The sequence below is a fragment of the Pagrus pagrus genome (assembly GCF_965226575.1).
Source record: "Pagrus pagrus genome assembly, chromosome: 16".
In the NCBI taxonomy this organism is placed as follows: Eukaryota; Metazoa; Chordata; class Actinopteri; order Spariformes; family Sparidae; genus Pagrus; species Pagrus pagrus.
Genome location: NC_140200.1, coordinates 5700588 through 5723139, shown reverse-complemented (window position 1 = coordinate 5723139; position 22552 = coordinate 5700588). Strand labels below are relative to the sequence as shown.

The window sequence follows — 22552 nt, the reverse complement described above, 5'->3', positions numbered from 1 at the left end:
CTGAAAGTATATAAACCGTTGTGTCATCTGCTGTCACACAGAACAAAACAGGGGATGTGTGTTTTCTTAATTATGTCCTCATCAGGTGCATGTCTTGGTCAGAGATGTTGGATATGATCAGATGAAAAAAAAGAATCTGAACTATATTTCTGTCCATGGTTAAAAAAGTTGTAAAGTTTTGTAATGTCTGACTTTTTATGTATATTTATCTGTATTTGATTTGTTTCTAATGGTTCAACAGTTATCAGTAGTACCAGTAGTGTCCACTAGGTGGCAGGACACATTGGAGAGATGTAACTGGCTGATCACACTATTTGTAGCCATAGGCACATTTAATATAGTGACATTGTATAATGTGTCCATATCTTATTAATTTAATGATTATTGATTGGTTTAGCCTTCACTCTTTCCGTAGCTCAATTGTTTTTCAGGCTATGCACTGAATTTTATTTTTTTTTTTTTTTTTTTTTCTAACCAGTTAAATCGTCAAATATTTCACATGACAGTTACTAATAACAATAATAATAAGTGTATTTATTTTTTAATAATTAAAATATATATTCATGATAAAAACCAAACCGCCGTGACGTTTAATATACGTCACGGCGGTCAAAGTTCACCAGTTCGCCTCTCAAAATGGCGGATGAACCTACACGAGAGTGGAGCGATGAGCAGCTCAAAAGTGATGATTTGCCCAAAAAAGACCTCATAAAGTTCATTCAGGACAATGCAGCCCACTCGGTACGTTTACCCCGTTATTCCCGTTGTGTCGTCGGTCTGAATATCTGCAGGTTAAAGTGTTAATGCGTACTTCTGAACTGCAGCATGCTGCGTGGTTAGCTAGGGGGAGCTACACAAGAAAGGATGTTGTGTGTTAGCATCTAGCTAGGCACCATGTACGACAATACAGAGGGATATTCATACAAAAAAGAGCGCTGCGGAAGTAATATGTGCGCCACGGCTCGTTATTTCATCTGAAATCACGGCTTGTTTACGGTCTGACATGTTAGCTATAGCCTAAACTAGAAAGTGACGCAGGAGCATATAGAAGGTGGATAAATAAAAGCTAACCTCTGATGGTTTTCCACGTTTTTGCAATTTTCCTTTCAGTTCCTCAATGAGCACAAGCTGCTGGGAAACATCAAGAATGTGGCCAAAACAGCAAAGAAGGAACAGCTGGTCATTGCCTACAATCAGCTGTTTGAGAGCAAAGTAAGTGATGATCATTATACATGATGTTGCACATTGTGGCACTGGTTTGGCTGATGAACTCATTCAAGAGTGCACATTAGGGCTGCACAGTTATTTGACAAATAATCGAAAATTCAATATGCAAATCAGAAGGAACTGCAGTTATTTTGTGATGGTAAAATGTGTCACAAAACAATGTTTTAATGAAAATGTGTAGTGCTGCAGAGATGCTCTGGCCTACAAAGCTTCTTCTCCAGATGTAATAAAACATGTTTTTGTTTGGCAGAGACCAGGAGAAATGCAACATCATCTTGATTTTACTAGTTTTTCAATGACAATGAAAATTGTGATGTAAAATATTATCCTCAATAATATGAATTATGAACATGAATTATATCGTAATATCACTTTTTGAACCATATCGTGCAGCCCTGTATGTTTATTCCCTTCTCTCTGTTTCATTTGCAGCGGTTTAAAGGCACAGAACCGATCGAAGAAGTGACCGAGCAGGTTAAAGCTGTCAAAATCGAAGACAAACCCAAAGAAGTCAAAACAGAAGTTGTTGACGAGGTACGGCTTGAGGGTGTTGACTTCTGGCGATGTTGTTGTTGTTGATGACAGGTTATTTTCATTTTTTTGCCCTGCACACTTACAAACTCCTGCTGCTCCTGCTTTTCACAGGGTCCGCCCAAGTACACCAAGTCGGTGCTGAAGAAAGGTGACAAGACTAACTTTCCGAAGAAAGGTGAAACCGTGAGCTGCTGGTACACTGGTTCCCTGGAGGATGGGACTGTCTTTGACACCAATATTCCCGCAGGTACTGTAAGACAGACCTACACCTTTATAGTCAGATTTAACTGAAAATGAGAGTGCTGGACCAGTTTGTTACCACCGTAAACCAGCCAGTGTTTGTCATCATCACCTAATTTAATTGTCATTAAATGCCAATAGCAATTGTCCTCAATGGTCTTCGGGTTTAAACCTGCCCTCTTGTCTCTCTGCAGCGGCAAGAAAGAAAAGGCAAACTAAACCACTGAGCTTCAAAGCTGGCCTCGGCAGAGTCATCAGAGGAGTAAGTGATGCTGCCGATGATTTTTTTTTTTGCTCCGTGCATCCAAACTTTTTTCAGTTTCACTGTATGTCATCATCACTGATCCTTGATTTTCACAGTGGGATGAGGCCATTATGACAATGAGCAAGGGTGAAACCGCTCGATTGGAGATTGAACCAGAGTGGGCCTACGGAAGGAAGGGTGTACCTGAAAACAAGTATCCTTTTCTCTGGCTGAGTTTGTGCTTCACTTTGTGCATGTCATGTAAATATGTGTTTGTGTTCAGTTGAGTTTAGTCACCGGACTTTTCAGCTGGTCAGCACGGTGTGGCTGAAGCACATTTGATTGTCAGTGCTCTTAATTTGTTTACAATAATTTGCGTTGACTGCTGTTCCTTCCTTAACTCCAGCTCTTCCAGAATTCCACCCAATGCGAAGCTGATTTTTGAGATCGAGCTGGTGGCTGTGGATTAACTGACGAACGTTGGCCAGCATGCACTATGTTTAAAGGACGGAGGTGGAGGAAAAAAAAAAAAGAATCAACGGCCTTGTTGTAAAGATTCAAGTTAAAATGGTATTTGGACTGCACTGTTCTGTTTCTACTTTGTCTCATCTCGTTACAGGAAACGATGACCAGTTATTACAATGTCTTAAGTTTTGGCCCAAATGTGGCGGCTTGTCAATAATGTATATATGAGACACCCTGAAACCTTATTCTCTGTATTTTCTTTTTCTTTTGCATGTAAATGTAAAATAAACCTGTTTCAGAGACTTAAGTATGGAATGGTTTTCTGATTTTCATATCATCACTGTTGACCAATCATTTTACAAGCACATATAGGTTGGATGTCAATTTTAAGCAGTTTAACCATCATTCACTTGACGCATGCAGAGGAAAACACAAGTTCTGACATCCCATTACACACAACATCCAGATTATCTTGTATTTATATATAAAAGGTTTGTACATCTTTTTAAGAGTACATTTGAGCACTTTCAAGGTAGCTCAACCTAAAATTCTCTCTTATCATTTAAATTAATATAAATGCAACTGTAAAAGGTCCTTACACTCACAGCAATTTAATGTATATTGTAAATTTCTTTTATAAGCATATTGAGTTATTGTGTAGATGGTGCCAGATTTCACCTAGCCTTAGACACTCACATGAAGGCCAGTTTGACCAATGACCCACAAGTGGCCCTAATGACTCTGAAACTCGAGAGCTCACACGTCCTCAACGACTCCGTAAGAAAATACCCACACAAGAGCCTGCCAACTCCTCTCCAGTCAGTTAGACCTGAAGAAGCCTCTTGGATGAGGTGAAACGTCTACAAGAAACTGAAACAAGTCCAGTTGCCTAAGATACAGCATCTAGATTTACCATGACCTGGATGACTGAGCCTTCATCAACATGGTGCCAGATTATGTTGAAAAATACAAAACCAGGCATTTTCCTAACAAAAAACATGGTGAAACTACATTAATCTGTGGTGATCTTTCATATTTGCTGACGCAAACCAAGTCTCACTTGTCCGTCCATCCAATATTAATGTACTGCAGAGGACGAATTTAGATCAAAAAGACAGTAAGTTCAGACCCTTCAGTGACACATAACTATCAAAATCATCTAATTCTGAAATTTAGAGGCAAATAGACATTGAGAAATGAAAACAACCCTCAATCATTTCAGGCCATTTTCTAACCACAGATCATGAAATGAACAGTAAGTGTCACAAATCCCTGAAAATAGCAACTGGTTTCCATAAGGACGCCACTTTCATTGCAGGAAACAAAACACAGTTCTCTTTTGTCCAAGCCAATATTTATTCTGTACAGCAGGATAACATTTAACTTGGGGAAAAACTGATTTGTGGTGACTGGGTTTCTCCTTTAGGGCATTAAAGCACTTAGGAGTTGGCGTTGGGTCCCTTCTTCTTTCCGAAGGTGGGCACAACGTTCACGAAGCGTCTGTTGTACTGGATGCGACGCTTGGCACGGCCAGTCTTCTTCTTCTTCTTCTCCTGCTTGTCAACCTGGACAAAGTGAAGAAAAGGCATCGGTTATTTTTTCTAATTTTCATGACCAGCACATCCAACACAGAACATGTAAATACCATTTTCATACATTTAGGAGGCCACTTATATCTAAGTACTATACAATGTGTTCTGGAGGAAATTAAACACGTAAATGTTTGAGTTTGTATTTTACTGGAACATAAAGTGTCAGAAATACTCAAAATCTTCTTACCTTGGGTGTCTGTCCCCTCACTTTTCCGGCACGGGCCAGAGAACCGTGGACCTTACCTGAGGAGGGAGAAAAGGAAGATGGAGCGTTAGTTGGGATAATTCCCACATAAACCAAAGATCCTGCAATTGTTCAGACACTGTACTCATCTTTGAAATCACTAACATGACCCCTAATGTCATGATCCACTGAAAACATCTTTTTGAATATCCATACATGATATACGATGGCTTGGTGATGGAGGTTTGGGTCCCCAAATTTTCAAAATGAGATGTCTGATCAACAGGAAATACTGGCTTTTGACTTTTATCCCTAAAGTATATGAAGGCCAGCTCGTGCACCAAATCTCTTACTTTGAAACTTAGACTATCGTGTGTTTTATTTCCGTGTACTGACCTCCCAGAAGCCTGCCAGCTACCTCCAGGGTGCAGTGCTCTGAGACACCGCAGGATGCCAGGGAGGCATCATCCTCCAGTGGGCACCCAGCGAGCAGCAGCACCTGATCCTCGACCAGGAGACCCTCCACAGTCTGGACATGGGCCTAAGGGACACCAAAGAATAAGCATTTATAGCAAAACCCCCTTCACCATGTGAAAGCATCACTAGGACTCACACAGATCACTGAAAAACAGTAGTGCATTGACATGAGAAATCAAAAGTTTGGTGAATTCTCACCAACTTATAAAACACAAATTACCTTGATCTGTCCAACAGTTTCCTGTCCGGTCACCTCAAGGGTGTGAGTGTTCTGGGCACGCAAGAAGAGCTGCATCATGATGCTGGAAGAAAAACCGAGAGGGCAGATTAGCTTTAGTCATTATCAATATATCGACTGCGGAAATAAGCCTGTAGCGTTGGATTTATTTGTGACAGCAAACATCGGCTACCAAACGCGCCACGTTATACCTGAGTCGGAGGTTACTAAATATGCTAAACGTGGGGATGCCGTGACAAATTGTATCCTGTCATAAAACTTTCAGGTTAAAAAACTGACGAGAAACGGAGCAAAGCAACGTGCCGGGAGCTGGAACAGACTTAACTCGCTTGGTGTCTTGCTAATGCTATGCTAGCATAACTAGCCGCATGGGACACGCTTTTCATAAAGTCGCTTTAAACACACGGAATATAGCGTAACTGTTCAAAATAAGGAAGTACATGTGATAAATGATGATATAAGGGCTCTATTAGCGTAACAAAATCTCTCGGGGCTTTACATTTTCAGGATTTTTCACTGAAATTGCACAGGCCTTACCTCGTTGATGCTAGTCGTTCAACGCTAGGCATAGAAAGGGCTGTTTAAGGGGCGACACTGCGCATGTGCGGATCTACGTAAGCATTAGTGGAAGCGGTGGCCACGCCCATCGCACTTTGGACTGTTGAAACTGTGCTTGTGGGATCAATTATTTTGTTTTTCATTGATTTAATTGGCAATAATGACAATATTTATTAAAAAAAAACAAAGCGAAATAAAACACTGATATGTAACCACATGATCATTTAATCTTGCCCACCTAGGCCACTGCAAGAAGCAGGCCGGGGTTTATTTGGGCATTTTAAATCAAAGTATGGAGTTATTTCTTTACCTTACTCAATAGTAAACAAGCTTTCAGTTCTTTGTATTTCACCGTATACCAGTGTTCAATAAAGGTTAAATCTAAAACTTGTCACACTGACTACGGGGTGATCATTCGCACTTCGTATTGAATATGCGGAAAAAGATCATTTCTGTACTTAACAATACATATATGAAAGATTGTTGGTAATGTCTTAATGTCTCATGAATTCAATATATTGAACAATGTTGGAATGAAAAGGATGATGAAGTCAACAGAGGGACATTTCTGGATATCAATCTCTTTATTATGAAATCAGGTCAAAATAAAAAAAGGAGGAACTCTTCATTTTGTTTATGGAAACATAACCATGAAATATTAAAAATCTTTCAGTTTGGGAAGAAGAAACATGACTCAGAGGTACATCAATGAATGCTTCCTTTACAAGTTTAAATCTTAAACACAAAGAAAGAGACCAAACTAAGTCATCCGATCTAAAAATTAGAAAGCCTTTTATCACACAGGGGAAAATAAATCTGCCTTCTCACACTTAACATGCATTAAAGAACCCAAAAAAGCAGCCAGTTAAGGAGATGATGGATGTAGCAACTAACGTTGTTTTAAACAACATGACTAATCAACATGGCTGCCATGGAGAGCCAAGTGTATTATAATCTAAACAATTGCTACAAAGTATAATTTAAGCGATTAGCACACTTTAAACCAGAAAGAAGAAACAAACGAGCTTCTGTGGTTGGATTAATCTCCATGACACCATGTTGAGTAGCCCTGTTCAGAAAAGTAGGCAGGGCAGAAAGGATGCTTTCCTCTGAGTCTCCATCTTCATGTAAGGATTTTGTTCATCATGTTGGAGGAGGAGGGTAGTACTGGTTATACTGGGCATACTGGTTGTACTGCCCCCAGGAGTTTTGTCCCCAACTGCCGTATGGTTGCTGAGAAACAGGGAAGGAAAGAATAAGTTAGCCGGATCACCTAAATTTCAACTCACTTAAACAAAACATGCGTTTAACTTTTGTACAGTTGATTAAGACAAGTTCTTACTAGAAAATAGACGTAAAAATGCTGCCAATGGCCATACATGCCGAGTGTGACATGAAGGGAAAGCAAGGAAATCTTTTTCAGATAAGAAACCCACCTGGTACCAGTTGTAGTTGTACGCGGAGTTGTTGGCCTGCGTGTCTGTCAGTGCGTTTGCTGCAGCCGAGGACTCGTCATCCACACGTTGTCTCTTGGTGTCAGGTTCTTGAGAGCTGAAAACAAATAGTTTACAGTTAGTAAAATCTCTTACTAGTTAGTGTTGTTTGCTGTAGTGCCAATAATATATCAGAAGCTTTTTAGAGGAAGTTTAGCTCATGATAAACACCCACTGCAAGTTTGTGCTACAATGAATGACGACAGGACACTGGACTGCTATTATATGACTGGAAAGTTGAAAAAATAAATGAAAATAATGATGTGTTGATGTGTTGATGTGACCCAAGCCCTGTTCCAATATCCACCTGTCATACCCGTTCTCCGCTTTCCTCTTTGTGGGTTCACTTTCTTTCTGCAGTTTCTGTTGTTCACTATATGCAGCCACAAGCCTGAAAGAAATAAAAGAATGAAAATTAGTCAATATTAAACATGACAAATCCATTCACGTTAATCCGTTATTCAATCTCTAAAAGTAACAAAACACTTACACATTTATGTCACTGCCAAAGTCCTCGAGGAACTCGACCTTGCGCTGGCAGAAGAGGAGGCGGGATTCAATGGGCATCGGGCTCTGCAGGGCTCGGTCGAAACAAGCCAAGATCTCAGCCTCGTTCTGCGTCACGTCTCCATTGTATTCCAGCTCGAGCAAGTTTAGATAGAGCTTCGGATTAGTCTGTAAAGCCATAAAAGCACAAGTGAGTATGTCACAAGTAGTGCAATATCGCCATGGCGGAAGGTAGTATAATTCATTTTAATTACATATAATAAAATGTCCACTCCAGTTTCTCTTTATATTCTAAACTGATTTGTTTGCAGGGGAAGAACAGGTGTCTCAAGTGTAAACAAGTCTGATTTCCACTTGAGGAAAGAAAAGGTACTTTCAATGAGGCAGCCTATATAGTGCAGCAGTAATCCAAAGAAGAGGTGATTAAATGATCTTGGTAGTGGGTGTTTTTTACTGGCCTCATTGTTTATTCACTGTAGGTTTTAAGAAGGGTTTGCCGACTCTTTAAGTTCTCTTGGTAGACAATTTATGCATGCATCTGTAGAAGGGTCATCACCTGGTCTTTTTCAATAGCATCCAGCAGCACCTTCCTGGCTTTGCTCAGACTTTTCTGCACCTTCATCTGCTGTCTGGCCAGCTTCACAGCATAGAACGACGTCTCAGTAGCATTCTTCCCGGAGTCCATGGCCTCCCTTAACAGCGCCTCTGCTTCATCCATGTTACCATGGCGACGCTCAAGACTGACCCTTCGAAGGCGCACCATGGCAAGACCTGGGACTGATTCCTCTAGCGACTTCAGGATGCCACGAGCCTCCTCGACATTGCCTGGACAAAGAAAAGCAGAATATTGTCAAGCATGGCCCAAACAATGCTGTTTTTTTCAAGTCTGTATCACTATGTACATTACATGTGCAGTCACACCCTGAGTTTTATCTGCATGTTGTTTTGAGTGCCACTCACCCTGCTGCTCCTCAAAGGCTGCCCACAGCAGGTGGATGGCCGGTTTCTTGGGCAGGTGGATGGTACACGCCTTCTTGTAGACATGTCTTACACCGTCAGTGCTGTAGCCCTCTATATATTTTGCATACTTCAGAGTGAAAAAGAGAAAGCGGAGTTGGAAGAAATGCAGGAGAGGACAGAGAAAAAGAACAGAGGAGAAAAAGAGAAAGGCAAAGGAGACAACACATTTTAAACCTAAATTTTCAGTTGACAGAAACAGTGAATTTCTTCATTGACAAGATCGTTTTTAGAAATTTTCTGTGTAAACCCATCAGCACCTTCATGGAACCAATTAGATAAGTTTCTGTAAGGTAGTGGGAGACGAAGAAGATGCAACGTAGTAGTTGGCAAATGCTGCAGTCATATCTTGTGTGGCAAGCTGGCCATCCCCTAATACAACAGATACAGTCACATATCAACGTTACACGCAAAGAGAGTGCAGGACGATTTACTGTGTCGAAGTGATATCATCGTGGATGGGGAAGTGCAGGGAGGTAGCGGGAGTGACAGAGAGGTTAACGGTCATTTTACCTTGGTCCAGAACTCTTCGTAGAGTGCGCAAGCAATGAGGCATCGCTCAAAAAGAACAACCACGCGCTCTGGAGTCCCATTTTCAATTTCAAAGTCCAGGTACTCCTTCCAGTTGTTCAGCTGGGTCTTCTCTAAGGCTTTGACGTGGAAGTATGGCCTCTTAATCTGAAAAGACATGAATAAATGGTTGTTTTACATTGTCAAAGAATAAAAAGAAAACACGTTTCCAACAAACAACAAATAAGACACATACCCCTTCCTCAAAGGCCCAGCGCTTGCTGACTTCATGTTCATTGTGGTTGAACACCTCCTGCCGAGCCTCGATCACCTTGTGGCGCATGTTCTCGATCTCTGTCACTCTCTACATAAAGACACATAAAAAACACATGGTCAACACTCTTGTGAACGAGTCACCAAATCATTCTCCACTTGATGTCAAAACTGCGAGTCCTGCAATCAAGGATTTACATCACCATGAGCTTGCCAGAGACTAGAAGCCTGTAGAGGGGGGAGGTATGTATGCACCCTGCATATCAGCCTCTGGGTGCAGGTTCTGCGGTCAAGGGGCCACGGTTGATCCTTTTAGTTTATGGGCGAGTCCCTGAATGGATGCCAACTTGAATCCCCCCTGGCATTCATTGGCTTGGCTGCTGACATAAAGACACCTCTTCAAACCTGAACAAAGCTTTCGTTCCATCTCATCATGGAGAAAAGGCAAGCTCCGGCTAACCCCTGCAAGTACTTTTGGAAATGTGTCTCCCCTGCAGGATCAGAAATTAGATTTCTACCTTAGCAGGGTCCGAAAGCTCCTCTGTACCAGGCGGTAGATCATCGTCAGCTGCAGGTGGCTCCGCATCTTCGGTGACCATCGCCATCAGGCTGGCTTTAGAGAGCTCAAGCCTCAGCTGAACAAACTCCTCTTCTGACAAGAAATGTTTGGGGTTGTTCGTCTGCACATGATCTTTGAACCTGCAAAGATCAAAAACAGGCAAATAAGCTTTAACGCAAAGATTAAAAATGTGTAATTTTAGAGTGATTTTAAGCAAAAAACAGCTTTCTTTGTGTTGTGTGGAGCTGAGTGCTTTTAAGAGATTGCCCTATTGTGGTCAATTATACTCTACACTGAAAAAGAAATTTCTTCCTTCAGTTACTGAGAACCTGTACCACTAGATTATAACTGAGGAGCTGAAGAGGTGAAACGGCAAACAGACAGAGTGACAGAGACACACACACACACCTCTGGAAGTGCTGGGAATAAAGCTGGGTTGGGATGCCCAAGATGCGGTCATAGATGGCGGTGACGTTGGCCAGCTTCTGCTGCTCCGTCTCCCAGTTGATGAAGGCCTCCCACAGGCGATCCGAGCGAAAGTCTGTGCCTGCTGCTCGTACTGCATGTTCATAGGCACTAAAGGTAGAAGATTTAAAAAAAGGAAAGATTGTGAATATTAAGCATTGGCATGAACTATCAAATAGTTGGTTAAGATTAACTGTCGAAAAATGTCATATAAGCAAGAGCCACATAACACGAGGATGAGATAAAATGCTATAAAGTAAGTCTTTCACTCACGCTCGAATGCGACCCTCAGTCTCCGGATCAGTCGCGTCTGAGTTCTCTTTGATGAAGGTCAGGTAGTGCAGCCACAGGTCCACGCTGAGAGGAATGGCCTGCAAACCTTTTCTGTACACCTTGGGAGAAACCAAACACAAACAAGCCTGTCAATGGCTGGAACAAATTTTATTTGATTTGTACAAGCACCTCTATTTGCCCCTCTCTCTTCAGGCCAAAATACCTGGTGTTTGCAGTCTCTAAATGACCAAGACTTAAGGACATGTACATGGACATGAGTCAATGTAGTATTATAATATAAAGGAAGAAACAACAGGGACAAGGACAGAACCGCCTGCCAAATATTTACTGTATGAAGGGTATAATCCTTGACAAGAAAGCAACAAATGTGTCCAAACAACATTGGTATTTACCTCTTCTGCTTCCTGTATATTCCCATGCTTCTTTTCAATATCAGCATACTTCTTCCAGTAGCCATAGCAGTAGGGATAACGCAGGAAGAATATATCAAACGTCTGCCTCACAGGTTCAAGGACATTCTGCAAGGGAACGGTAACAGAAAAGAGATTGTCACACTTTGTATAATAATCCAGTTATCCAGCTTTTCAATGACATAATGTAAAAACAAAAGTTTGAGCCCCTGTTTAATTTTGTTAATGGCCAAACTGTACATTTCTACACATATCTGAATAATCTGCATGTCATCCCTTACCTCTTGCTCAACATATTGCAACAGGTAGACCCAACCATTGAAGTCTTCTGGGTTCTCCTGACACCCTTTAAAGAGTTTTTCAAACTCGCTGGGCTGTGGTGGTTCTGTTGGAATAGTCGATTCTTCTGTTGTCTCTTTGGATGGTTCTTCCAGCTCCATGCCATCCCCTGTCTCCTGTGGTGCCTCAGTCCCATCTGGAGCAGTAAACAGGGAACCATTAAGTATCCAGTTGCATGTATTACTTATTTTGTAATATACCTTTAAAAGTATGTCACTATCAAGCAACAATTATTTTGATTACCTTGACTGGCATCCTGTACAGCAGCCTCTGGCTCTACACTCATCTCCTGGTTGTCTTGCGGAGACTCCACAGACTCTGTTTTTTGTTCTGCCTCTTCTGTGGGCTGTGGTGGAGGTGGTGGTGGTGGTGGTGGCTGCTCCTCTTGGAAGAGCTGAGCACTGGCGAGCTGAAACTGCTCCACAGCCTTCTCCACAGATCCCAGCTCTGTGGCATTCATCTGCTGGTCTGGTTCTTGCTGTTGCCCCGGGGCATCCTGGGATGCGTCCGAGTCCTCAGGCAAGATGTTGGTGATTGGTTCTGGAGCAGCCTGGTCCATGGACCAGTCAGCAGCTTGGCCTAGAACAGGAAGGTCTGGTAGAAAGGCATCCCCATTGCTCTCCATGACAGGGGACTCAGTGTCCAGCATTCCAGTAATGGTGTCGTCTGAGAGTCGTAGGCCTGTTGAAAAGCAGGGTGGATTATAATCAGAGCTGCAGGGATTAGTTGAAAAATTTAATTTATTTATCATTTCACTCATTTTTTAAAAAATATATATATATATTCTCTGGTTTCAGGCCCTCAAGTGAGGATTTTCTTTATTATACATGACCATAAATTGATTAAGCCTAGATATTGAATTGCTGATAAATACTTAAAAAGACATTGTTATTATTATTAGAAAAAAATATTACTACAAATACATTTTAAAATAATAGGTAGCTTTAATAGAGAACTAACACCATAGGCACTGCAGACTATACATCCTCTATCTTAGGTTAAGAATGATCCAGAACTTGTTTGGTAGCATTTTTAATTTGCATGGCAACTAAAGCAAACAGACTTCACAACTCCCAAGTTACCCGCTACATAATCACCAAGTCGAAACGTTAACAATGCCGTGCCATATTTTTAGCTGCACTCCTGACAGTGGCGAATGATTTACTTTAAGTTAACTGGCGTTAGCTTTACGCCAAAAAAGGTCAGCCAGTAGAAACGGCAGCTGGTGCTACAGGACACTTCCGTGTTCTAACATTAACACGGACGCCAGCTTTAGCTTAAACCATTGCGTTAGCCTCTAAAAATAATGTATCCACGTGATTTGTTTGTTAATTAACACTGAGCGTGACTGCACGACGCTGCAATACGGGTTTTCGTCAAAGTCGGTTAATTTTAGCTCGAGCGCTGTTTGCTTGTTGCACACAGGAGGTTGTTTGCATAGTCAAAGTTCAATCAGAAGTTGGGCCTAAGTTAGACGCCAATGTGTTGCCTGAGAAGTAGCACAGCACTCAAAGTGACGACACGTTAGCGTTAGCTTCACATTAGCACTCGTTTGGTAACGTAACGTTGAGTGTGAGCTCAGTTGTGAGCCTTTAACGTTACTACAATCCTCAGCTTACCTGCGCTGTGCGTCGTGTAACGAACCGATACCCTCACCATCTTGTCTCCCGTGTGCTAACTACAACGTGTTAGGCATTAGCCTCCGTCTCCAGTTAATAGTCGGTACCGGGGGCTACTCCATATTAGCTAGCCGGCTAACGACGGCAAATTCACTCGTAGCTAGCGTTAGCTGGGTGCCGAATTGCCACACTTCTACCCGCGTTACACCGACTTCTCGCATAAAGATACGTTTTGTGAACTTACCAGTATCTTCCATGAAATGTTGGTCAACCTTAGGAACTTGTACGCAGCTTTCGAAGTCACTTGTTCTAGTTAACCTACAACAACCAGGCGCGCTTCGCCCACCATTCTTAACTTGAGGGAAGAGGACCGAGACAGCGAGTGCGCATGCTCAGTGCAGAGCCCGCCCTCGTGTGTCTGCTGTGTGCGCGCGTGTGTGTGTCTGCCGTGTGCGCACGCGTGTGTGTGTGTGGTAATGGACTAGACCTTTTCCCATTTTTACCACGTTTTTTTAATATATTACACAATGTGCAAGGTCAAATATGTATTATTATATATTAGCTGAAGAATAAGAGAGGTTCAATCAATCAGTCTAGCTTTTACATTGGTTACTTCACTAAACAGCACATTATGAAACAGTTGTGAGTTTTTCAGTGGGGGGCAGTATACTCAAACCAAAGTCATCTTTAGATCACAAGGCTACAGCTAGACTGATAAATAAGTCAATATAACTTTATTGCAGATAAGTGTTGGCGTACAGAAAGATCCAGCCTGTGTCAGCAGACACATAACAATCATTTACAGTTCAGAAGTGCCTGAGATATGTTGCACAACATGTTCTTCAGTCGTTGATTTATCAGCTGAATGCCCCATTATCTCAGTCATTATAATCAGTCAGTTGTAATAATAATGATTCAGGATCCATAACAGATACTTGATATCTGGGGCCCCTGCCGATACTGATATTAGGAATTAAAACATTTCAATATAGGTTGATAGGCACACATTTTTGTGGCTATCAGTCACAGCTGTGACAAGCCAATATCAGCCAATAGTATCTGGGATATATATCAGTTGGGCTCTAGTTTGTTGTTTTGTGTTTATGAAAAAAATATATATATTGGCCAATATATGGTGTTACCAGATTTTTAAAACTTTTTTTTTTAACTTTTATTTATCTGAATCAGTAGCTTAATTTGGGAGATCTAGATCTTGATGTTATGTCATTTGCTTTCATGCAGAGGCTCCTGAAAATCAGGGTTTCAGATGGTATTGAGCACTGCAAAATGGACGAAGACATTCAAAGTGCAAACATGTCAAATCTCAAGCTTTAATAAATATATTGTTGTACTGTAGAGTTTAAGATGTACTGATTGAGCCTCGGCCTATTAAGCAGGAAGCTAAATAAAAGCTTACTAAAATAACTATTTCCTGCCTTTAGAAGGTTAATTTCTTGTTACATATCTCACCACCTGACATGCTGCGGTTTTACTGTGATAACTGGTTGGTCCACATTATGTTGATTGTGTTTTTTAGTCAGTTTCAATAGGCTGCTGTCGTCAGAGTGTGAAACACCGGAGTGTAGTTCCCCCTCACAGCCTCCACGTCACAGGCTGATCACACGGGGCCGCTTTGAATGAATGATCAGACATGTCGGACGGACCGGGCCGGTACACCGGGTCTGGACTTCATCAAGTGTCTAAATCCTCACGTCTGTTTCATGTGCGCAGGCAGATGTGTGATTATTGCGGCGGACGTGACATTAGAGGCGATTAAACACATAATGAAAGCTCAAATGGCGTCAACACGCGCTGATGGGCCGGTCTGCACTTCAGGGTTTTTTTGAAGCGCGCATGCGAAATGGCGTATGGTGCGTTTGCGTACAATCAGAAATTAATACATGATTTGCAAAACATTAATCAGTATTGACATTTATTTGCTGTTAATGCTCAGTGGCTTTAACTTTGAGGTATCACAGTGTATATAACACCTTTAAATTATATCTTAATAACAACAAAAATGTTCTCATCTTGCTGTAATGATGTGCCTGCCAGTCATGACATCACTGCTTTTGATTCAAATATTGCTAAATCCTGATTGGTGCACAGAAGTATGTGACATCATCTTTTGTATCTCCCGCCCACTTTATACCAGTTAGAAAAGCATAAGGAGGAGAAAAAGAAATAAATCTCAGATGTGAAATATCCCAAAAAGTGTTGTTACTTGCAATTAGAAAAATAGTGTGCTCATGTAGGATACCATGATAATACGTTTTGTTTTTTTCAGGAGCTGAAAGTTACTTTTAGTTACCAACACCAACATACGAACATTGTATTTGTATTAAACATACAGGAAATTATCCAAAGACAAGTGATCTATGAAATAAATCAAGGAAAATAGATGGCAATAGTTAAATAAAATAGATACTATTATCATAAACACATTTGTTATACTGCTACTCACACTTAATTTAAAAATAAAAATAATTTGATAAATACAAATAGATTAAAAAAATTAAAAAAAGTTGTATTAAAAAATGATGTTTTTTTTCTGCGTCTTCAGATGTCGGAGCTGACGAGTAGCCCTTGAACGCAGCACCAGTGTGTGTGAGCAGTGTAGAGGAAGTGGCGGCTGATCTGGGTCCGCACCTTTTCCGGTAACACAGCACCGCCACCGCTGTGACTGAACGGCTGAAGAAGAGGGAGAGAGGAGAGGGGAAGAAGAAGAGAGCCAGAGAGCGGCAAGAGCGGGGAGAAACGGCCCGGGGGACTGGGGGATGACCGCCGCAGACGTAGGTATTCACCTCGCCCTCCGTGCTCTCTGTGTTTGTTTTGCTCTTCCAGCCGCAGACAGAATATTTTTTCGGATCCAAAGTTGTCCTCTGTACTAACACCCCTCCCTTCTCTGGACCCGCTCTTGTGTCACACAGGGGGAAGAGAAAGAAAGTCGGATGAATCAATGACCTTTTGAGCGCTCTTCCTCTGGATGTCCCGCTGCCGAACCGGACCGGAGAGATCCTGATCGGGTGTGTTTTTTTTTCTTTTTTCTTTTTTCTTTTTTTTTTAAATAATCCGAACTGAGCTTTTGAGATCCATCGACTGGAATTGGGCTGAGGAAGCAAGTGTGGACAGCCGACAGCTCAAGGAGGAAGTGGGAACCCCGGGCTTGGACAGGGCCTGATTTGTAAAAAAAAAAAAAAAGGCTAGTAGTGGTTCTGTTATTCATCAAGTCCAGCTCAACTGAGAGTGACTGGATCCTTTTTTTTTTTTTTTTTAAGGAGACTTGTGTGAGTGGATTTTGACGGAAGTCTGAAAACAAGGGGATGTAATATTTTCTTCTTACATCGGAGGGCAGTGGATCATGAAAACACATCCCCACCCAGTTCTGCAACACACACGCTGAATGCTCCAAAGTCAGCCGCTCAGGTCAGATCATCACAATTGTAGTGGTTCTGGTCCAACAACTGCACAAAACTTGAAAGTCACTGCCTTTTTTTTTGTTGAATATTGACACTTGTGTCAGCCCCTCAGCTGCCATCACGTGGAGGACACTGAAGCTCTTCACGCCTCAGCTGCATTGAAACCAGCTTCTCTTTCTCACATTAGAGAAGCCTTTTTGTTTTTCCCTTCACACAAAGTATTTATGCACAGCAAACAACATGGGCAAAGTGTTCGCAAAGATCTTTGGCAACAAGGAGATGAGAATATTGATGCTTGGACTTGATGCCGCTGGTAAAACTACCATCTTGTACAAGCTGAAGCTGGGACAGTCGGTCACCACCATCCCCACGGTTGGGTTCAACGTGGAGACCGTCACCTATAAGAATGTGAAGTTCAACGTGTGGGACGTCGGGGGCCAGGACAAGATCCGGCCCCTCTGGAGACATTACTACACCGGCACCCAGGGCCTCATTTTCGTGGTGGACTGTGCCGACAGGGACAGGATCGACGAGGCGAGGCAGGAGCTCCACCGGATCATCAACGACCGGGAGATGAAGGACACCATCATCCTGATCTTCGCCAACAAACAAGACCTCCCGGATGCCATGAAACCGCACGAGATACAGGAGAAGCTGGGCCTGACCCGGATCAGAGATAGGAATTGGTACGTTCAGCCCTCGTGTGCGACGACAGGGGATGGACTCTACGAGGGCCTGACCTGGCTTACCTCAAATTACAAATCTTAATGTTTTTCTCCCCCTTCACCAGCCTGGAGGCAAAGAAAAAGTAGCTGAGAATGATGAAAAAAAAAAAAATGCAATCTGAAGCAATTAATACCACGACCTCTCTGCTGAGTATATATGTCAAAGAGAGTAGCAATTATATTTTGTTTTATTTTCCTTGTTTGATAATGATCTCCTCACTATAACCCCACATTTCATTTAAACGAAAGACAAATTGGTTTTTTTTTCTGGCTTCCTTTTTTTCTTTTTAAAGTAGTTTGCTTTGGTTCACATTCTGTATAATCAGTTTAAATATACAACAAGCTTAATTTTTTGAGCTCTTGGTGCAAAATCTTTCCCCCCTTCATTTTAATTTTTTTTTTGTTTGTATCATTTCTTTTTCGGGGACACACACTTTATACTCTGCTTTTTGCTCTCGTCCAGTATTTCTCACGACCCAGCTACGTATCCAAAGGATGGGAGAGTCCTGAAAAACCTACATCAGCATATCATATCGTTCGCGGCTCCAACTGCCCGCTGTCATTTGTGAGAATGTGTATTGTTACGGATATGTTAGGACCTTTTTTAAAAGAAAAGAAAAAATGGAGGAGGAGGAGGAGGAAAAAAAAAAGAGTTTTCATAACTGATTGTACCGGGATGATAGAGGAAATGTGTTTGTACTTCCTTCCTGTGCCGTGGTTACATCCATCATGTCTGCTGTGGCGGTTTGTTTTGAAAGACACTATGTGGACGCTGGATATTCACACACACACACAAACACACACACACTGTGATATGGATATATACTTTTGTTGTTTCAGTGTCTGAATCTGTTCACCAGTCTTATTATTACTGTCATCATCATCGCCGCCCCTTTTGTTTTGTTGTTTTCTCCCAGAGCTTCCATTCATTAACTACTGTTGGGTTATTTTGTAGTTTCAGCTGCCTTAGGAGGAGGTTACAGGTGCCCCCCCCCAGAAAAAAAAAAAAAATCAAGACAGTTACCCACAGCAGAAGCTCGACTGCTGAGTTTGCACTTTGGGACGGGGAGCGGGGGGGGGTCAACAACGAGCTGGCTGTGCACATTTACATTTCCTGTGACTGACTTTTGGACCCCAGCAAGTGTTTTCACATATTCCCAACCCCCCCCTGCCATCACCGACTCCACATGTCGTGACTCCTCTTCTTCTGTTCTTTCTTTTTTTTACCCATCATCTACCTGCAGACACAAACTTCTGTTAATAGCTCATAGATACTGCTCTGTTTTATTTTTGTTCCCCTTTTTTTTTTTTCTCTTTGCTATGCTGTTGAAATAATAAAAAAAAATATATCCAGATCAGTACGGAAGTGACGCCTTTTTCACTGAGCAGTCGATTTTTCACTTCTGAAAAGAGCTCGTAAAAGAGGAAGCGAGAGAGCGTTAGAAAAAGGCTGAAAGAAGGGACTAGTTAGAGCGAACCGAAGCGAAGTGAGTTTCCTTTCCTGCACATGCATGTGTGAGTCACCGGCTGTGAATAAGTGATGAGGTCTCTGGTTTCAGGGTAGTGATTGTCAGGTAAACCCGTGCTCTTGCCTCTGTGCGGTGTCGCTCTGTCGAACCCGGGGAGCTGACTCCTCGCGCGGCTTTTTGACATTTTCGAACAAAGGAAGTGAATTTTGAAGCTGCAACGTGCAGCTCGGCGAAAGTCAACAAGCCCAAACTTTTTAAAGAGAAGAAACGGGAATGGGTGACTTCACGTGTCTGTTTAAACAAGTGAAGTGATAAATAAGGGGTTAAAAGTTTATCATCGGGATAAAGATCTTAACTTCTGCTGTTAATTTGTTAACCTAAGCAGAGCTCACGGCAAACCATGAGAGCGGTGTCTTGTGTAACTGCTGCGGTTAGGGTGACAGCCTCACCGAGGCCTCTGCCAGCTCGGCTACGTGAGTCACTTTAAGGCACACAGGCATGAGATCAGAGATTTATCCACCTGCTTACTGTATATCTCTGCTCAGAGTTTTTACGTGGTCCCAGAGCCACCAGAAGAAGCGTGTAAGGTCAGCTTCCCCCTCTATGTGTGCCAGAAGAGGCGGGCGTGAAATTGTGGTTAGTGACATCACCGTGTGAAGTCAGGAAACGCTCGAAAGGAGAAAATAGTTGTCATGGAAATGGGTGGTTTAGGAGGCTGTCGCTGAGACAAAAACAGAAGCAGTGTCAGCTTGAGTGCAGACAGGTGATGCAAGACGAAGAAGTGCTTTGGCTATTTCTGAAGCACAATGATCAATCTCCAATTTCCTGAAAAGATCAGATATTAAATCCTTCTCAGAAACATGTAACTGTGTTCAGGAGAGACGCAGTCCAGGAATTCCTGTGCAGGAATGCTTGCTCTCTATCTGTATTTGCTCTGTTTGGCCGTGTGGTGTTTGCTCTGTGGCTGCTCATTTGAAGTTTGACCTGTTGCTGTGTCGAAAAGCCGGCGGCATGTGTCGTTCTCCAGCATGAAGGACAGGACAGGACAGGGACGGGCGGTTACACTAGAGATAGACACACAAATGCTCCTTATCTCTCCTGAAACCACACACCAGGTTTCTTTTTTTTTTTTTTCGGACTCAAGCGCTCACCGGCTTCCTGCGTTTTCACAGCAAGCTACTCTAATGAAACCACTCTCTATTTGAATAGTGGAGGGCAGCGCCTCTGAGGCGTCAATCATGATCTCAGTTTGCTTATGATTTTCCATTGTGGAGGAGTGAAATCTACAAAACGCTTTGCTTTTTCTCAGGAGGGGGAAATGTGGAAAGGGAGAGCGGTTTGAAACGGCTCCTGATGTTACGTCAGCGCTGAGCCGGTGAATCATGCTGCACATGTCAGAGGCCTTTTGTACAGCTGTCACTGCACTCGGCAACAGATGCACTGCACACACTGGCTGGTGTCAAATGCTGTCAGGCTCACCTGTGGCCCTCAGTTAAAGGGCATGTTATAAGAGTTTAAGTTACAGGGGTGAATCTGTGAATTCAGTAAAATGGGGTCATACACAACACAATTATCCTTCAGCTTCACTGATACAATCATCGTCATCAACCGTCACATCAGGACTTTACTAGAAATGTGTTTCCTCCCAGTGAAAGCTGCCACGGAAGTGTTGGATTTGAATGAAAGCCTGAAGCAGACCTGCCTCGCTTTCTTTTCGCGTTCAGGTCTAGCCCCAGAGCTCTGCCATTGTGTGTCACTGGGTGGGGGTGGACCGGACTATTGTACGCCTTTTCAAAGGGGGTGGTTTCAAACAATTCTTTCAAACGGAGCTCATTGGTGGTTCCCCTGTCATTTGTTTACTCAGGCGTTCCTCTTTGATTTTAATCTGGCTGCAGTTCTTCATTCAGAGAAACCAGGAAACGTACAGTGTGCATTTCATCACAAGAGTCAAACTCCTATTTAAGGAGGCTCTGACCTCTGAAACGTTCACCTGTTCACCTGGTTAATCATGTGTGTCATGCCACTGTAAGTCAGTCTACCACAGTCACGCTAAATGCAGTAAAAACACTGATTGTCTTTATGTTAACTTCTGGTAAAGGCCACTCATACAGTGAGATCTAGAGTTGAACAGACACACTTCTCATCTGTGCTTTTTCTCACACCTCAGGCGGTCGCTGTCTGCCTCTGCCCACAGTTGTTTCCATAGAGCTGGGGAGTTTAGAGATGGTATGCTCGCTTTACTCGAAGAGTCAGAGGCCAAGTGAAGCACTCAGGGAGCGTTCAACCCTCGAGCCTTTTCTCATCATGTTTGTACGAATGTGTTTAAATGTTAGTGCGGTCCGCCGGTGGAGATATGTACAGAATCCGTGGAATGAAAAGCGAATGGACGCAGAAGTTCAGCAAACAGAATTGCTGTGAATGGACCACCTAGTGAAGCTTATGTTAAACGTGCTACGAGGGACTCTTAACCTTTAAATCAGTTTAATACTGATGCCTCTACATGACCTACATAAGCTAACACAACCATCAGCAAGGTGATTGGCTGATATAATAGTTACTGTTAAAGGTGCAATATTAATTATATGAATTTTAGTTTAAAACATTCAAAAAATTAACTAAAATTATCAACAGAACGTGAAGAAACAACAGTTTAGACGTTATTTCAAAGATGTGTTTGTACTGTGTTATAAGGGTGTCTATTGAAGTTAGCATGCTTACTAGCTTGCCCCTAGCCCCATTGTAAAAACACCAACAATCCCCCAGTGCTCTGAGCTCCCAGCCTGGGCAGAGTCAGCTAAGCTAGCTGGGCAGCTGGTTAGCTTAGCATAGCACAGACTGGAAACAAGGGGAAGCGGCGAGCCTGGCTTTGTCCAAAAAATCTGCCAGCACCTAGCCAGTTAACATGCTGTATCAGTTTGTTTAAAGGTGCAATATGTAAGAGTTGGCAACCTGTGGAATTCATAGTCAAAACAAAGATTGGGCAGCATATCGCCAGAGTAGCCGCTAACTGCTGCTAGCTAGCCATGCATCTAGTCAGGACAGGGAGCTCCGAGCAACGGGGGAGTGTTGGTGTTTGCACTGCTAGCACAGGAGCTTTGGACTGGAAAGGGATGAGGCTCACTGGTTAGCATGCTAAATTCATTAGCCTATATATCTCTGCAACACAATACAAGGACGTCACAACTTCATAACTGTTATTTCATCACATCCTGTTGATAATTTTAGTAATTTTTTTTATGTTTTCAATTAAAATTATATTGCATCTTTAAATTGCAGTCTAATAGGCTGCCGGCTTTAGCTTCACATTAAACCGACAGACATGCTAAACAGACTGCACATACAGAGAGCTTTTCTAGTCTTACTGACCACTCAAAATGCTTTACAACACCAGTCAGCCTTCACCCTTTCACACACACACATCCTTACACTGGCGGCAGAGGCTGATACAGGGTGCCACCTGCTCATCAGGAGCAATAACTATTCAAACACACACTCACGCAAAGATGGAAGAGAGCAAATTTGGCTTCAGTTTGCAGACACTTCAACATGTAGATTTCAGGAACCAGAGACCGAACAACTGTCCTCATGATTAGTGGATTACCTTACCTACCTACTGGGCCACAGCCACACTGATCTCCTCACTTTTCAGCACATACTGAATAAGCTTAATCCTAAAAATTGTTAAGGCTAAGCT

General features: G+C 42.4%; 4 protein-coding genes across 6 annotated transcripts; 2 read left to right on the top strand and 2 right to left on the bottom strand.

The window, feature by feature from the left end:
* Positions 1-613: 613 nt before the first annotated feature.
* Positions 614-3017, top strand: fkbp3 (FKBP prolyl isomerase 3). Its single transcript, XM_084377208.1, has 7 exons — positions 614-741; positions 1111-1212; positions 1660-1761; positions 1873-2008; positions 2196-2263; positions 2362-2459; positions 2661-3017. The coding sequence occupies exons 1-7, from the start codon at positions 637-639 to the stop codon at positions 2713-2715; spliced, it is 666 nt and encodes a 221-aa protein (XP_084233334.1). The 5' UTR covers positions 614-636; the 3' UTR covers positions 2716-3017.
* Positions 3018-4042: 1025 nt separating this feature from the next.
* On the bottom strand, positions 4043-5836 carry faua (FAU ubiquitin like and ribosomal protein S30 fusion a). Its single transcript, XM_084377174.1, has 5 exons — positions 5739-5836; positions 5184-5265; positions 4883-5027; positions 4490-4545; positions 4043-4275 (listed from the first exon to the last, which is right to left on the bottom strand). The coding sequence occupies exons 1-5, from the start codon at positions 5768-5770 to the stop codon at positions 4150-4152; spliced, it is 441 nt and encodes a 146-aa protein (XP_084233300.1). The 5' UTR covers positions 5771-5836; the 3' UTR covers positions 4043-4149.
* A 488-nt stretch (positions 5837-6324) lies between these two features.
* On the bottom strand, positions 6325-13632 carry prpf39 (PRP39 pre-mRNA processing factor 39 homolog (yeast)). Of its 2 annotated transcripts, none has more exons than XM_084377897.1 (15): positions 13490-13632; positions 11870-12307; positions 11569-11762; positions 11270-11395; positions 10857-10975; positions 10527-10694; positions 10078-10258; positions 9543-9650; positions 9290-9454; positions 8720-8846; positions 8316-8584; positions 7743-7927; positions 7560-7643; positions 7196-7310; positions 6325-6992 (listed from the first exon to the last, which is right to left on the bottom strand). In XM_084377897.1, exons 1-15 carry the CDS (start codon positions 13500-13502, stop codon positions 6903-6905), a joined length of 2382 nt encoding a protein of 793 aa, XP_084234023.1. In that variant the 5' UTR covers positions 13503-13632; the 3' UTR covers positions 6325-6902. The 2 variants fall into 2 exon arrangements, with proteins under 2 accessions (XP_084234023.1, XP_084234024.1); XM_084377898.1 differs by having other exon boundaries at positions 7569-7643.
* A 2208-nt stretch (positions 13633-15840) lies between these two features.
* arf6a (ADP-ribosylation factor 6a) lies at positions 15841-18747 on the top strand. 2 transcript variants are annotated; one of them, XM_084377900.1, is made up of 2 exons: positions 15841-16037; positions 16176-18747. In XM_084377900.1, exon 2 carries the CDS (start codon positions 16905-16907, stop codon positions 17430-17432), a length of 528 nt encoding a protein of 175 aa, XP_084234026.1. In that variant the 5' UTR covers positions 15841-16037; positions 16176-16904; the 3' UTR covers positions 17433-18747. The 2 variants fall into 2 exon arrangements, with proteins under 2 accessions (XP_084234026.1, XP_084234025.1); XM_084377899.1 differs by having other exon boundaries at positions 15841-16041.
* The last annotated feature ends 3805 nt before the right edge of the window (positions 18748-22552 follow it).

Bases quoted from the DNA above. Each gene is read 5' to 3' on its own strand.
- fkbp3 (XM_084377208.1), top strand. From the start codon at position 637: ATGGCGGATGAACCTACACGAGAGTGGAGCGATGAGCAGCTCAAAAGT. The intron at 1,213-1,659 runs GTAAGTGATGAT...TTTCATTTGCAG, and splicing joins ATCAGCTGTTTGAGAGCAAA to CGGTTTAAAGGCACAGAACC. The intron at 2,460-2,660 runs GTATCCTTTTCT...CAGCTCTTCCAG, and splicing joins AAGGGTGTACCTGAAAACAA to AATTCCACCCAATGCGAAGC.
- faua (XM_084377174.1), bottom strand. From the start codon at position 5,770: ATGCCTAGCGTTGAACGACTAGCATCAACGAG. The intron at 5,028-5,183 runs GTAATTTGTGTT...GGTGTCCCTTAG, and splicing joins AAACTGTTGGACAGATCAAG to GCCCATGTCCAGACTGTGGA. The intron at 4,276-4,489 runs GTAAGAAGATTT...CACTTTGTCCAG, and splicing joins TGAGGGGACAGACACCCAAG to GTTGACAAGCAGGAGAAGAA.
- prpf39 (XM_084377897.1), bottom strand. The intron at 9,455-9,542 runs GTATGTGTCTTA...ATGTCTTTTCAG, and splicing joins GCTGGGCCTTTGAGGAAGGG to ATTAAGAGGCCATACTTCCA. The intron at 7,928-8,315 runs GTGATGACCCTT...ATGGCTTTACAG, and splicing joins ATGCTATTGAAAAAGACCAG to ACTAATCCGAAGCTCTATCT.
- arf6a (XM_084377900.1), top strand. From the start codon at position 16,905: ATGGGCAAAGTGTTCGCAAAGATCTTTGGCAACAAGGAGATGAGAATA.